Source organism: Leptopilina boulardi, unplaced genomic scaffold (assembly GCF_019393585.1).
Source record: "Leptopilina boulardi isolate dan_hultmark-lab unplaced genomic scaffold, ZJU_Lbou_2.1 LbouV2_386, whole genome shotgun sequence".
Taxonomy (NCBI): Eukaryota; Metazoa; Arthropoda; class Insecta; order Hymenoptera; family Figitidae; genus Leptopilina; species Leptopilina boulardi.
The window spans coordinates 249,983-266,599 of record NW_026137958.1 but is presented as its reverse complement, the minus strand read 5'-3'; the positions used below and the strand labels follow the sequence as shown (position 1 = coordinate 266,599).

The window sequence follows — 16,617 nt, the reverse complement described above, 5'->3', positions numbered from 1 at the left end:
TTTTCCATCCAGAAATTATAAGTTTAAATCGAAATCATTTTTAGCTTTTAGAAAGGCGCCAGATATCTCAGTATGTATAATGTTTCTTGCGATAGAAAACCATTACCATCTAATGGATAAAGTCTGAAATACAGCTGGTCGACGCATTGCTCTCACAGTAATATCATCTTCCTTTTCGGATGATATATCTGCCTCGCTCAGTCAGATAGTTTCAAACATCGATCACGTACTTTAAAAGCATTTTCTCGTAAAACACGCTTCTGATACTGTCACTTCAAAAAAAAAAAAAAAATTATGAAAAATCTTAAAATATCATAAACAAATTTTTTGTCTTCTATTTCTATTTTTTCCAATAAAAATTTTTAACTAATTTTTTATTAGTATTGAAACAAGAAAACAAATTCGTAATTGCTACAATATTTTTTTTTTTGCACCGATTTTGCACCAAATTAAAAAATTAAATACGATTTTATTGAAACAAGGTAGTTTTTTATTTTATTGTTGGTAGCAAAAAATAATTTTCTTGGTAAAATTTCTTTTTTCTTCCCCTTTTTATTTTGGTTAAAATCTCAAAAACTTTTAATTAAAACCATTGAAAGTCTACCACCTACAATTTGTAAACGCTAAAAGTTCAACGCTTTGAAAGTTTAATGCATTCCGAATTAGATTCTCTCAGCTTTGGAAGGATGACGCTTTATTCTGATTATGTTTGAATTTCATTTCCTCTTGTTTTGACAATTTCAATTTAGTAATAAAAAAAAATGCCATTTTTGGTAATCATTTCATTAAATTTTTTGGAAAAAAAAAATTATTTACAAATATTTTATTAACTTTTTCTTAAAAATTCATAGGAAAATTATTTAATAAAATGATGGTTCACTTCTCTGGGTTTAATTTTAATTATAATTAAATTTTCAATTTCATTTAATTGTTAATTTATTACATACGTACTAATTGTCAATAGAAATAACAATTGTCATTTGTAAATTAATATTAATTGAAATTTTTATAATTTTGTTTTTAAAAAAAGAAATTGATTTCACTGGGAAATGAAAGGTTCTTTTAAAAAAAAAAAAACTTGTTATTGTATTTGAAAAAAAAGTACAATGAAAAGAAAGTGAATTCTCAATTCAAAGAATGAGTATACATATCAAGTTTTGGAATTTATGAGTTTTCCCAAAGTTGTAAAAGGGATAATTATACACTGTTTAGTAATACAATGTCGGGCACGAAGATGCGAAACGTGGAACGTGTGATAATCTTGAAATCAATAAAGAGGTACCACGACACGATTTCTGCCCAGTCACGCAGTGCGCAAACTCACGTTGCTTTAATTTAGGATGCGCTCTGCATCAAAAGCCAATAACATACCAAATTTTTTTTTAAATATATACTGATTAATTTCGACCTTTTAGTAAAATTATTATTCACCCCCCCCCCCCCCGCCCCCTCATCTTTTCCCTCTCGGGATTCTCACCAAAATTTTCATAGTTACAATATTTGAATAAATTTATTCAAATATTTCCCTAGTCTCTCAAAATTATAATTAAAATATTAATTATTGAATATTTAATTTGTAAAATAATAATAATCTAATTATTATACGGAATATTAATTTAATATTATACATATAATGAATATAAATTGTAAATGAGACAACTTTTGAATAAAGTTTCGAATATCATGCGCGTGCAATTTTCATATTTCCTGTTGTAATATGTATATATATATATGTGTATAGTTTTTTGAGGTAATGAAAGATTGAATTTTTTAGTTTGAAACTCGAAAAAGTCGACTTGAACTCATCTTGAAACTGAACTCTCGAACTCATCTCATACTACTTCACTTTAGTTCCACTTATTTTGCACTCGAAAACCTTGCTCGTTTGGTCAAAGGCTTTCTAAAAAACAATATTCGACACTCATTGATGAATAAAAGTAGTAATTATCGAAGGAATTAATTAAATTTTATTTTCTATATCCGTTATATTAAACGTTTTCAGAAACGATGTGATTTTAATCTCTAAATGTGAATATATGTCACTGATGACTAATTCTGCAGCGCTATTCATTTGTTAAATGAATTAGTTTTCAGTAATTCATACTCAAAAATGACAAATTGATAGTACAAAACTATTAATTAGTAGTGGAAAAGTAATAATTTTTTCTTTTATTAAAGTTTACTAATTGAAATAGTAATTTTAGTAAATTAAATAGTAGATTTCTACTATCAATAAGTTATTTTTCTTACTGAAGAAGTGTTTTTTTAACTAATTTCAATTAGTAAGTCTCACTAAATAAATTAGTAGTTTTCTACTAACAATTAGTTATTTTTCTTACTGAAGAAGTGTTTTTTTAAACTAATTTCATTTAGTAAGCCTTACTATACAAATTAGTAGATTTCTACTAATTAGTAATTTTTTTACTAAATAAGTATTTTTTTACTCAAAATGTAATTTTTTTACTAAAAAAGTATTTTTTACTGAAAAATTATTTTTTACTGAAAAAGTATTTTTTTACTGAAAAAGTATTTTTTACTTAAGAAATATTTTTTAACTAAGAAGTATTTCTTACCAATTTTAATTAGCAAGTCTTACGAAACAAATTAGTAGTTTTTTACTACCAATTAGTTTGTACTGATACTGCTAATAGTATTTTTTTACTGAAAAAATATTTTTTACTTAAGAAGTATTTTTTAACTGAATTTAATTAGCAAGTGTTACGAAATAAATTAGTAGTTTACTACTATCATTTGGTTTGTATTGATACTGATAATAGTGTATTTTTACTGAAAAAATATTTTTTACTGAAAAAGTATTTTTTACTGATAATAGTGTATTTTTACTGAAAAAATATTTTTTACTTAAGAAGTATTTTTTAACTAAATTTAATTAGCAAGTGTTACGAAATAAATTAGTAGTTTACTACTATCATTTGGTTTGTATTGATACTGATAATAGTGTATTTTTACTGAAAAAATATTTTTTACTGAAAAAGTATTTTTTACTGATAATAGTGTATTTTTACTGAAAAAATATTTTTTACTTAAGAAGTATTTTTTAACTGAATTTAATTAGCAAGTGTTACGAAATAAATTAGTAGTTTACTACTATCATTTGGTTTGTATTGATACTGCTAATAGTGTTTTTTTACTGAAAAAAATATTTTTCTTACTAAAAAAGTATTTTCTCTCACTAAAGAAATTTTAAACTATTTTCAATTAGTAAACCTTACTAAAAAATTAGTAGTTTTCTACTATCAAATAGTTATTTTTCTTAGTAAAGAATGGTTTTTTAACTAATTTCAATTAGTCAGCCTTACTATAAAAATTAGTAGATTTCTACTACCAATTAGTATTTTTTTTACTAAATAAGTATTTTTTTACCCAATATGTATTTATTTACTAAAAAAGTATTTTTTACTAAAAAAGTATTTTTTAACTGAAAAAGTATTTTTTACTGAAAAGTTTTTTTTACTTAAGAAGTATTTCTTACCAATTTTAATTAGCAAGTTTTACGAAACAAATTAGTAGTTTACTACTACCAATTAGTTTGTACTGATACTGCTAATAGTATTTTTTTACTGAAAAAATATGTTTCTTACTAAAAAAGTATTTTCTCTCACTGAAGAAATTTTAAACTATTTTCAATTAGTAAACCTTACTAAAAAATTGGTAGTTTTCTACTATCGATTAGTCATTTTAGACTAAAAATTAGTCAATATGGTTACACATTCATTTAATACTCGAATCGGCACAGTTGAATTAGTCAAAAATTACTAATTCAGATTTAAAAAACATTATTTACATTGACAACAGTTTTTGTCAAGTATCAGTAGAAAAAGTGGGTTTAAGTCAGACATACTTTTAAGTAGTAAAGACCAATTTCTTGTACTTGGATTTTAGTATCAGTAGAAATTTGTCAAGACTGAATTATTTCGAAATCACCTAATTTTAGCATCAGTAGTAAAATTCGTTTTCGGTCAGCCAGAAACTTTCTAAATTCTTGTATTTTTACATCGAATAATAATGTCATCTAGTTTAAAAAAAATTTTTGGTATCATTAAATTTTTAATAGAATTTTGATTGAATTCTTTTTATATTAGTGATATAAGTAAGTTTTGATCAGACATGACTTTTTGGAATCATTGTAATTTTTAGTATCAGTGAAAAAAATCAGCGTTTTAAGTTCTTGTAATTTAGGAATAAGTGGTACAAGTCCGTTTTAGTCAGACTTGTCAAAATCTTATAAATTATCAGTACAGTGGAATTTATCAAACGACGTTTGGATTAACTGTAATTTCGGTGGCAGTAGTAAAAATAAATTTCAGTCAGACAGCTGTGATTAAATTCTAAGAATTTTGTATATCAGTAGTACAAGTCACTTTCAGTCAGACGTAACTTTATTTAATTTTTATAAAATTTTACATCAGTAGTAAAAGCAATTATACTAGAAATTTTCCAAAAAAAAAAATTGTAATTCTATTTTTTTTTGCAACATTTTGGTATTTTAATTTTTTTTTTTTAGTTTTTCGTTGATACATTTTTTTTTAAGTAATACAGAAGATTCACGTTTTGAAAATTAGTAGTCCTTTATCACGCGTTTTGTTAGGAATTTAATGCTCACTTTTTGATGTAACCTAAGCCCCGGAGAGATGGAAGTTCATGAGAGGTCGTGGATACAAACTTAAACTATGCTAAACTTTTTTAAGCCTGGCTAAAAGTAATCCAGGTTTAAGTGCGTATTTGACCTATTCTACATGTAACATGCAAAAAAATGCACTATATAGTTCGCTGCGTTTTAATCTCAAATTGCTTTGTTCTTTTGACAATAAAGACTTCTCAGATATGATACTTTTTTCCCTTCCTTCCATTGTGATAGATAGTAAAAATAAAATATGTATATATATATATATTAATCCAAGTTTTAGGGAAAATTTTTTAGAAACTTTCACACTTTTTTAGTGTTTAAAAATTTTATTGAAATCATCTTAATGCAAAAAGAAATATCTAAAAAATACAGGCTGAAAGAATATATTTAAAAAAAAATTAAAAAAAAAAATACAAATACCGGTGCAGAAATTTTAACAGGGCCCAGATCGGGGCCGGATCAGACTGCCCTATTAGGGAATGAAACGCTGCGCCTGATGCGGCCCTAATTAGGAAATCCACATTTTCTGGTCGCCCTGATTTGGCCCTGATAAGCGTTTCATTCCCTACTAGGCCCCTAAAAAGGGCAATTTCTACACGGGAAATACAAAAATAATATATAATATAAATAAATAAAATTTAATATAAAACTGTGCACATTAATTAGTCTGTCGATGGTAAATTAAAATAAATGACACAGAAGTATAATAAATATAAATGCAGATAAAGACAATTCAAGGATAATAATTCATTGTTATAAAGTTTAAAAACTAAAAAAGAAGAACAGTCGGATAAAAAAAATAGTTTTAAATCGTTTGTACAGTTCAATAAATCACGAAGCTTTACTGCTTATCTATCATAAACATTCGCCTTCGTTTAGGAGATAAATTGATCCACGCTTTGCACGCCTTTCCTTGCATAATTCCGCGATTTATTTTCGTTCCGACACAGTTTGCAATTTCCAATTTACGAAAAAGAATGCGTTTTCACTAAATTCTCGATTTGTTAAAATTATATATACAAATGTTTAATATATTTCTAAAATTAATTGTCTTTTTTTTTTATTAAATATACATAAAAATGATTATTTTATCTCTTTTTATCTTTGAAAAATATTTGTCAATAAATTTTTTTTTTTAAATGTAAGTTGAAATGAAAAATATGTGTGTAAAACTTGAGAAGTAAATTTTTGTGAAAAATGTTGACAAATCTTCTTGTAGTTGTTTGTGATGTATATAAATAAATTTTGCTGTTGAATTCGCGGGTGACCAGATGATCAACATCATTTCTCTGTGAGGTTGAAAAGCAACAGGTTGCATTAAAGTTAGAAATACTTCTTCTAGATATCTTAAAAGGTTTAAAGTAACTTTAGAAGCAGTGTAAATAGGAAATTTATCTTTCTCGAAAGTTAAACATCTGCTTTTCTTGATTTATGTAAAATTCTTGTTGCCCTTTTTCTATATTTAGTTTTACGGTGACGGTTTTCTTTAAAAAATTATAATTTTTTTTGCACAAAAATAAAATTGAAATTATTTCAAAGAAGATTGATTTCCAATCAATTTGGAAAAAGAAAATTGATTAAATGAAAATTGATCACATTTCCCTAAGTTTGAATCAAGTTTGATTATTTTATATTTATATATGAGAAAAATCTTGGTATTCTTTAGATGAAATCAGAGACAGGAGTCGAAAACACTTTGGAAACTTTTATCTCGACACAATTGAATCGAGGATCTCGTAACTAGCGAGTTGAAGGAAAAACCCCGGATGAAAGTAGCGGGTGTTAGGTGGGACATAAGAGTCTTATAGAAAGGCGAGAGCACGAGCTAAAACTGATAAATAAATAACAGCAAAGACTTCGGTCAAGAGGTAGATGGCACGACAGTAAAGAAAAGTAACGCGAGCCCGTAAAGGAGAATCAATTCGATTCCCAAGTCGCACACTCACTACTCTCCATTCGTATCTTTTCTTCGCCTCTTTTTTTTTACCCACTCATACCACATTTCTTTCTTTCTTTCTCTATTTCTTTTTCCTCACTCTATCCTTTTCTCTCCTTCTCAGAAAACGACTCTCTGCTCCGAGTTTTGTACCATAGGGTACATATATATATATATAGCTCTCCATTTTCTGCGCAACAAGTGCTTTCTCTAGCTGCTGCCTTGCTGCCGGAGCATCACATCTTTAAGAAAACCTTCTTCCTTTCTGCTTCCTATTTCAAGCTTGAAAAAGAATTCCACGAGTCCGACTACTACTTTCCAAATCACCATTGCTCCACTATGTTTCTTACCCCCCCTTCCCCTTCCCCCTCTCTCTCTTTTGCTTTTGCCTTCTTGCCAAATGCTTACCATTCTGTATATACAACAGCTTCTCTCACACGATACTTCTCTCTTTCTCTCCTTCATCCGTCAGCTACTTTTCTACGTTACTTCACGGTAATGCTATACTCCACCACCTGTTTTCATGTTTTGTTGAATAAAAAAAGAAAAAAATTGCACAAAATAAATATCCTCTCTCTGTCTCCTTAAAGACCGCGTCGTTTGAGAGTAAATCCACTTTTTTTTCTCTACCTTCTGCAAAGATTTGTATAAACTTAAAATTCCCCAAGTGTGGTGGATCTTTCTTTTTTTTTTTGGACAATTTATCTCAGGAAGATTACTGTTAAATGCAATTGTCATTTGCATATATATTGTGTGGCTTTATTTTAATGCTTTGCAAAGTAAAAAAAAATTCTCGATTTGAAAATATTCACATGTGAATAATTTCAAATCGAGAATTTTTGGAATTTTTTTTTTGTACAATTGTGACTGAAACTTATTTTTTCTACTGATTGATTGAAAAAACTCAATTACCTGACTGCTATCAAATTAATATTTATTTGAACAAAATAAATATTTACTTGAACTAAAAATGCAAAAAAAAATAAAGAAAGGACAAAAAATGTTGAAATTATAAAAAAGTACCAGTATTAAAATTACAATGATTGACGAAAGTTTATACTTTTACCACAGATGCAAAAATAAAATAAACCCCTTGTCTGACTGAAACTGTACTTTTCTACTAAAAGAAAAATTTGAATAAATTTCAATAAAATTTACTTGAATTATTAAAATATAAACAATTTTTTTTTGGAAAATTTCTAGTAATTGTTTTTACTACTGATGTAAAATTTTATAAAAATTAAATAAAGTTACGTCTGACTGAAAGTGACTTGTACTACTGATATACAAAATTCTTAGAATTTAATCACAGCTGTCTGACTGAAATTTATTTTTACTACTGCCACCGAAATTACAGTTAATCCAAACGTCGTCTGATAAATTCCACTGTATTGATAATTTATAAGATTTTGACAAGTCTGACTTAAACGGACTTGTACCACTTATTCCTAAATTACAAGAACTTAAAAAACTGATTTTTTTCACTGATACCAAAAATTACAATGATTCCAAAAAGTCATGTCTGATCAAAACTTACTTATATCACTAATATAAAAAGAATTCAATCAAAATTCTATTAAAAATTTAATGATACCAAAAATTTTTAAGCTCGATGACATTATTATTCGATGTAAAAATACAAGAATTTAGAAAGTTTCTGGCTTACCGAAAACGAATTTTACTACTGATACTAAAATTAGGAGATTTTGAAATAATTCAGTCTTGACAAATTTCTACAGATACTGAAAACCAAGTACAGGAAATTGGGCTTTACTACTTAAGAGTATGTCTGACTTAAACCCACTTTTTCTACTGATACTTGACAAAAACTGTTGTCAATGTAAATAATGCTTTTTAAATGTGAATTAGTAATTTTTGACTAATTCAACTGTGCCGATTCGTTTATTAAATGAATTTGTAACTATATTGACTAATTTTTAGTCTAAAATCACTAATCGTTAGTAGAAAACTACTAATTTTTTAGTAAGGTTTAGTAAGGTTTTTGAAAATAGTTTAAAATTTCTTTAGTGAGAGAAAATTCTTTTTTAGTAAGAAACATATTTTTTTCAGTAAAAAAAACATTATTAGCAGTATCAATACAAACTAATTGGTAGTAGTAAACTACTAATTTGTTTCGTAAGAATTGCTAATTAAAATTGGTAAGAAATACTTCTTAAGTAAAAAATACTTTTTCAGTAAAAAAATAATTTTTCAGTAAAAAATGCTTTTTTAGTAAAACAAATACATATTGAGTAAAAAAATACTTATTTAGTAAAAAAAATTACTAATTGGTAGTAGAAATCTACTAATTTTGATAGTAAGGCTGACTAATTGAAATTAGTTAAAACACAATTCTTTACTAAGAAAAATAACTAATTGATAGTAGAAAACTACTAATTTTTTAGTAAGGTTTACTATATGAAAATAGTTTAAAATTTCTTTAGTGAGAAAAAATACTTTTTTAGTAAAAAAAAATATTTTTTTCAGTAAAAAAACACTATTAGCAGTATCAATACAAACCAAATGATAGTAGTAAACTACTAATTTATTTCGTACTAAATCTTTCCAACTAAATCGATAGTAGAAAACTACTAATTTTTTTTAGTAAGGTTTGCTAATTGAAATTAGTTTAATATTCTTCAGTGAGAAGAAACACTTTTTTTAGTAATAAACATATTTTTTTAAGTAAAAAATACTATTATTAGTATTAATACTATTAATACTACTACCAACTAATTAGTAGTAGTAAATTTTTTTTTGTATTCTCTGTTTTAAAAATTGTAGAATTCTCGAATTTCCTCCAAAAAAAAAAGTATCCACATGTTTTGTATTCGAATAAAGAGTTTTCAATATAATCCTGAATTTTGCATACATAAAGAAACTAAAAAAAACAAAAGGAAGAATTATTGATCTGTTGCATTTAAGGAATGAGAAACTTTTTTTTACTCGCATTTAAACTTCCGTATGTAGATGTGAAAAGAGTTTCTTTTTTTTTTTCATTTTTATTGAGAATTCCCTGGTGTTTACCAAGACCACTTGGTTGCCCGACGCGATGCCGTGATGGTATTGTGCTATTTTCCAAAGGTTCGTTCACTTGCTTTGTTGCTCCCTTGAGACGCTTTTCTGCATCTTGGGCGATTCTTATTTTCCTTTGAGATCTGACTCACCGCTAATACTTTTTAAAATGCAATTTATCTCCAAAAAAAAAGTTTATTATTATAATTTACGATTTATGAAGATGAAAAGTAAAAAAAAAAGAATTAAAAAAATATACGAATGAGAATATAAGAAATATGTGAGAACGTGTATATAGTTTCAGTGACATAAAATATTCCACGTAGACGACAATTTAAACTGATATTTTTGAAATGAAATGCAATACGCTTTTCCCGAGTAGAATATATTGCATTGAACCGTCTTTTCTTTTCTTATTTTAATTTTTTTTCAGAGAAAATAATTTTTTTGTTTAATTATCCGAAAGATTTTTTTACTTTTAAACTATTTTAATTTAAAAAATAATTATTTAATATAATTTACCATTGTTTTTAAAAAACAATTTTTTACGGAAAAAAATTTATTTCAAAATGATTTGTTCTTTAAAACAATTAGTTTTCAAAGACAGTTTAGAAACAATGATTTCCCATTATATGTAATTAGTTTCAAGAGAAGAAATTTCGTTAAACTTTCAGTTGTGTTTGTTTCACTGGCTGCAAAGAGGCAGCAGCATTTATATCAGATAAAAGTTTTCAAGTTAATTAACCCCCTCTCGTAGTTTAATTAATACAACAATTCTAACTGAAACTTGCTTGTAACTGACTACTTTTGATGTTTCTCACTGCCACAGAAAAAAAGGTTTTCAATAATTCAAAATAATAATTAGGATTTTTTTCTGATAATTTATTTAATTAAATAACTAATTAATTTTACATGAAATAAAATTTATTCAACTATAAAATTACAAGACTTTAAAATAAATAAATTTATTTCAAATTTCTATTTTTAAATTAAAAATTAAATTTTTATTTGTTTGGAGAAAATAAATTGTATATTTTAATTTTTCGCGAGTGATTTGAAAAAGAGATTTCTTTTTTTTTTTTTTAATTTAAACTTACCATAGGCGTGGATGAGTATGGTGAACAGGACCACCAGCTTCAACTGCCGATTGCCCATCCTGTCGTGGATCGTTACGTCGATTCAGCTTCCTCCTGAAACAATACGAACGTTCCCAATCAATCAACCCATCCATTTAATCCCCTATCCTGTATCCTGGCTTGGCCAGAATTTCCCGTGTCTATAGACGAATCTCGTTTCGCCTTCAATTCACTCTTCCAAATCTCCCCCTCCCCCCCCCTTGACTGTTTTTAAGCCCCTCCCCTCCACCTGACTTTTCACTCCCGGAATACTTGTCTTCACTGGCAAACAGCCCGAACATTTTTGTACTCTGACTTTTCTGTCTCCGTGATTTGTATCGACGATTTTGTTTTTCCAACGTGGTTTCAATTCCTCTTGTACACTATACATATATATATATATATATAAAGCAAAGGGATATCAAACTCTCATGCACAACTGCACGAGTTTCATCTTGTTGAGTTCCCGCTGGGCACGATAAGTTCGATCCCTCTAGTACCAAACTCATTTTTATTCACAAGCAGAAAATTCCTTTCTATGATGATTTATTCACTATATACCTGAGTAATACATCAATTTTTCCATATTTTTTTTTTGCCCTTTTTTTTGTTAAAATATTCGCCTTTAGTTTCTAAATTTCTAAATTAGTCATTTTTGACTAATTTACCTGCGTTGATTTGATTATGAAATGAAAATTTAACTGTTTTAACTACTCTCTAAATCTGAATTAGTAATAGAGTTTAATAATTTGCATTAGTGACTCACTTTTTACTTTAGAATTAGTTAAATTTTACTAATTGTTAGTAAAAATTACTAATAATTAGTAAAATTTTACTAATTCAGAAGGAAAAAGTGAGTCACTAATTCAAATTAGTAAACATTTTTACTAATTCAGATTTACAGAGTACACAGGAAATTAAAAGGCATTAAAATAAGCTGCAACGCTTATTATTTTAATCCAATTTCGCTTATTTTAATCCATTTTGGTATTAACATAAGCAAAATTGGATTGGATTGGATTTTCTGTGTACTCACTAAATTTGAATTAGTAAAAATTTTAACATAATTAGTAACTCACTTTTTGATTTTTAGTTAAATTTTACTAAATAATAATTAGTAATTAGTAGTAGTAATTATTAGTAATAAAGTTTACTAATTTGAATTAGTGACTCACTTTTTGCTTTAGAATTAGTTAAATTTTACTAATTGTTAGTAAAAGTTACTAATAATTAGTAAAATTTTACTAATTGTTAGTAAAAATTACTAATAATTAGTAAAATTTTACTAATTCAGAAGCAAAAAGTGAGTCACTAATTCAAATTAGTAAACATTTTTACCAATTCAGATTTAGAGAGTAAAATTAAATTAAATTCCAAATACTTAATACAATTAAAAGCATAAAAAATAAAATAATTTCCAGTAAATTTTATGTAATAAAATTTGGAAGCAAATTAATTCAAATTCTACATTGAGAGAAAAGATTGGTTTCGGGTTACCATTTTTAGTTAGTAAACTATGCTGCTAATTTATTAGTTGTTACTATTTTTATTGGTTGGCATAACTATATTTTATTATTTGGTTTAACTAATTAGTTTGTTTATCTATTTAATTAGTTACTTTACTAATTAAATAGTTAGGCTGACTAACTAAATGGTAACAGTAACTAATATAAATTAGCTAAAATACTCTTACTAACGAAATAGTAATCGGAACCAATCGTTTCTCTTAGTGTAAATGAATATCTTATATATAAAATATAATTCTACTCTCTAAATCTGAATTAGTAATAAAGTTTACTAATTTGAATTAGTGACTCACTTTTTGCTTTAGAATTAATTAAATTTTACTAATTGTTAGTAAAAGTTACTAATAATTAGTAAAACTTTATTAATTCAGAAGCAAAAAGTGAGTCACTAATTTAAATTAGTAAACATTTTTACTAATTCAGATTTAGAGAGTACACAGGAAATTAAAAGGCATTAAAATAAGCTGCAACGCTTATTATTTGAATCCAATTTTGCTTATTTTAATCCATTTTGGTATTAAAATAAGCAAAATTGGATTAAAATAATAATAAGCGTTGCAGCTTATTTTAATACCTTATAATTTTCTGTGTACTCACTAAATTTGAATTAGTAAAAATTTTAACAGAATTAGTTACTCACTTTTTGCTTTTTAGTTAAATTTTACTAATTGTATAAACACATTTTTTTACTATTAATTAATTGAATTTTAGTAATTCAAAACCAAAAATTAAATCACTAATTCAAATTAGTTAAAAATTTTACTAATTCAGATTTCGAGTAATTTTTAGTAAAAAATAACTAATTATTAGTAGGCAATGACTAATATCTAGAAAGCAATTAATAATTGTTAGTAAAAAACTATTAATTTATTTAGTAACGCTACTATTGTAATTAATAAAATTTAATGAATGAAGTAAAAGTTTTTTCTTATCTATTAGAATAATTTTTAGTCAAAAATGTCTAGAAAACTACGAATTTATTTAGTAAGGTTACTATTTTAATTAGTAAATTTTAATAAATGAATTATAAGTATTCTGCTATCAATTTTTAGTTTTTAGTTTAGTTTAGTTTTTTTTCAATTAGACATTTTTGTTACTAAAAATTAGTCAAAAATGACAAAAACTACTACTAATTTATTCAGTAAGTAATTTCAATTAGTGAATTTTAATAAACGAAGTAGTATTTTTTTAACTATCAATTAGTCATTTTTTATTAAAATTTAAAAATTAGTAGAAAATCACTAGAAAAGTAGGAATTTATTTAGTAAGGATACTATTTTAATTAGTAAACTTTACTAAATGAATTAGTAGTTTTCTATTATTAATTAGACATTTTTGACTAAAAATTAGTTAAAATTGTCCGGAATACTACTAATTTATTTAGTAAATTATTTTAATTAGTAAAATTTAATAAATAAATTAGTAGTTTTCTAGTACCTACTAATTTATTTAGTAAGTTATTTTATGTAGTAAAATTCAATAAATGAATTAGTAGTTTTCTAATAAATACTAATTTATTTAGTAAGTAATTTCAATTAGTAAACTTTAAGAACCAAATTAGTAGTTTTCTACGAAATTAGTAATTAGACTAAAAATTAGTTAAATTTTCCCGAAAACTACTAATTTATTTAGTAAATTATTTTAATTAGTAAAATTTAATAAATAAATTAGTAGTTTTCTAATAACTACTAATTTATTTAATAAGTAATTTCAATTAGTAAACTTTAAGAACCAAATTAGTAGTTTTCTACGAAATTAGTAATTTTTTAATATTATTTACTCATTTGTCAGAAAAAATAGAAATATTTGTCAGAAATAGTTAGAAAATTACTAATTTTCTTATAGTAAGTTTACTATTCAAATTACTAAACTTTAATAAGGGAATTTAAATTCAGAGAATACATTAGACAAAATTAGTTTATTAATTATGCAAAAAAGTACAAAAGAAAATAACCAAAAATTTCCCATCTTTTTTTATTTTCTTTTTTTAATTTTACAGGAAAAATTATTATTTTCTTTACACCGAACCATTAATTTGAATAAAAAAAAAATTTTCATTTACCACAAAATTTCAAATTGAAATTATAATTATGGTGCATCATTGTAATGTTGGAATATTTAATAAAACGATAATTATTTATGTTATTAAAAATTCACAACAACAATGGCGAACGGTTGATGTAAATTTTATTGATTGTCACTTTGCATAATACAAAACAATTGTCATTACGTTGTATTTTCATTATTTCCTTTCGAGTACGCGTTGGGTAATTGCAATTTATTTAAACATAAATCGTGAATAATTTTTTGCAAAAAATTATATTAGAAAATTAATAAATAAATATAGTAGTGATATTCAAAATAGAGAAATTAAAAATATCACGTCTGACCAAAACTGACTTTTACTACTGAAAACCTACAAAAAGATTAATTTATTATTTGATAGTGAAAAAAAATTGTCTTTACTAAAACGGAGTTTACTACTGATAATAAAAATATAGGAATTAAAAATTGCATGTCTGACTAAAACCGATTTACACTACTGAAAATACATTAAGACGATGTTAAAGTATTATTTGCCGGTAAAAAATCCTGTCTGACCAAATCGACCTACACTACTGAAAACATAAAAAAAATCTGCCTGACTAAAACCGACTTCTTGTACTGATACTAAAAATACAGAAATAAAAATATTTTATGTCTGACTGAAACCCACTTTCACTACTAATGTAAAATATTACAAATATCTGAAAATTTCTGTCTAGACTAAAAATGATTTTTGCTACTAATTTATTTATAAACAATCTGTCTGACGTAAAATTTCTCTTTACTACTTGACCGACAAACAATATTTAAAAAAATATAAATAAAAAATAAATAATAATAATAAATAAAAAAAATATTGAGATAAAAAGAAAATTTCCAATAAAATAAGTAAATTTGATAAATATTTCTTTGTAATTTATTCGAATTCAAAATAAATAGCAAAAATAAATTACAATAATCAAAGAGAATATATAAATATTGTTTAATGGGAAATAATTTATGTTCTCTTTTCATAATAATTAATTGCGCTTGTTTTTCGATAATTTAGAATTACAACAAAATTTTAATGACAAAATAACACATTTCACCAATCATCGATCCAGAAAACTGTTTTTATTTTTTTGTATATACCTTAAATTGGACTTGCGCAGGAAATATCTCCTAATTAGTAACGAGCAAAGAGTCCGAGAGGGTAAACCGAGTACGGATATTGCTAAAGCCAAAACGATATAAACACTATATATATATATACATATACTGGTACCCGAGTCACTCTCATGAAACGCTAATTTTCCATGTTCAAATACACTGTGTTCGTTTTTGTTTGTACATTGCTGTTAAACGAGTATGCACACATAAACTCCGGTTTTCATTTTCTACACATTTTCCCCCCTACTCTCAGACAAGGAGAGTAAATGAAAAATATTTTTCTCTCGCGCAATTCGAATTTATTGAGATTTAAAATACACACGATTTTTTTTTTTTTTAAATTCTTTGCCTTCTATATTTCTTTGTTAGAATAAAAAAGGATTCATTTTCTAGTAATTTCATTTTAAATCGTATTGCTTGGAAAATGGTAACATGAAATAAATATATTGAAATGAAATAGATAGTGTAATGGATTTACTAAAAGGAATTTTCCATTTGCAAAAAGATATTAAAGACCACTGGGTTTATAGTAGAGCTGTGGGAAAATAACTGAAACGTATAGTATTTTTTTTTTTTTTTTCTATTTTTATTTTTATTTTTATTTGTGAGTAGATTAATTCGCAAGTGGAAACTCGGTACGAGAAAAAAAGAAAATGCAAACTTGTTTTAATGTTTCCTGAAGTTAAGCTCCTTCTTTTCCCTCGAGCTAATTAATGATTTTCCCCTTTCGACCTTTGTTTAATTCAAATCGTATTTCCAAGTTCTTTTTATAACCTGACAGAAATTGAAAAGTTTTTATGCTTTATAGAGAAGCGTCATCCATTGCCTCGGGCTTGATAGTCTAGAGTACTTAAGAAGTTACTTTACAGTTTTCACTTTAAGATGGTTTAATATCTTTTCATATTATTATAATCTGTAATTGTCTCTAATATTAAAAATACTATTGTTTATAAAATTACAAAATTTCTTTTTTTTTCATTTCTAATAAATGAAAATGAAAATAAATTATTTACTAAAAGGTTTTTCAATTTCTTCTGTTATAGAAGTTTTGCAAACTTTTTTTTTTCTTTCTTTCTTTTACTTTTTATCATTCTATTCACATTTTTTTTCTTTGCTAAAGGCATTTCAATAAAAAATCACACTTTGAAAAGTTTGCCAAAATATAGGTGGGATTAAAAACTT

The 16,617-nt window shown here is 25.4% G+C and overlaps 1 protein-coding gene across 7 annotated transcripts in view; it reads right to left on the bottom strand.

The window, feature by feature from the left end:
* Positions 1–16,617, bottom strand: part of LOC127288432 (cell adhesion molecule Dscam2-like) — a 155,297-nt gene that overhangs the window by 95,024 nt on the left and 43,656 nt on the right. For all 7 annotated transcript variants that reach the window (XM_051315871.1, XM_051315866.1, XM_051315872.1 and 4 more), the window contains exon 2: positions 10,697–10,789. In XM_051315871.1, coding sequence (XP_051171828.1) covers positions 10,697–10,754 — 58 coding nt within the window. In that variant the 5' untranslated portion in view covers positions 10,755–10,789. The remainder of the gene's footprint in view (positions 1–10,696; positions 10,790–16,617) is intronic.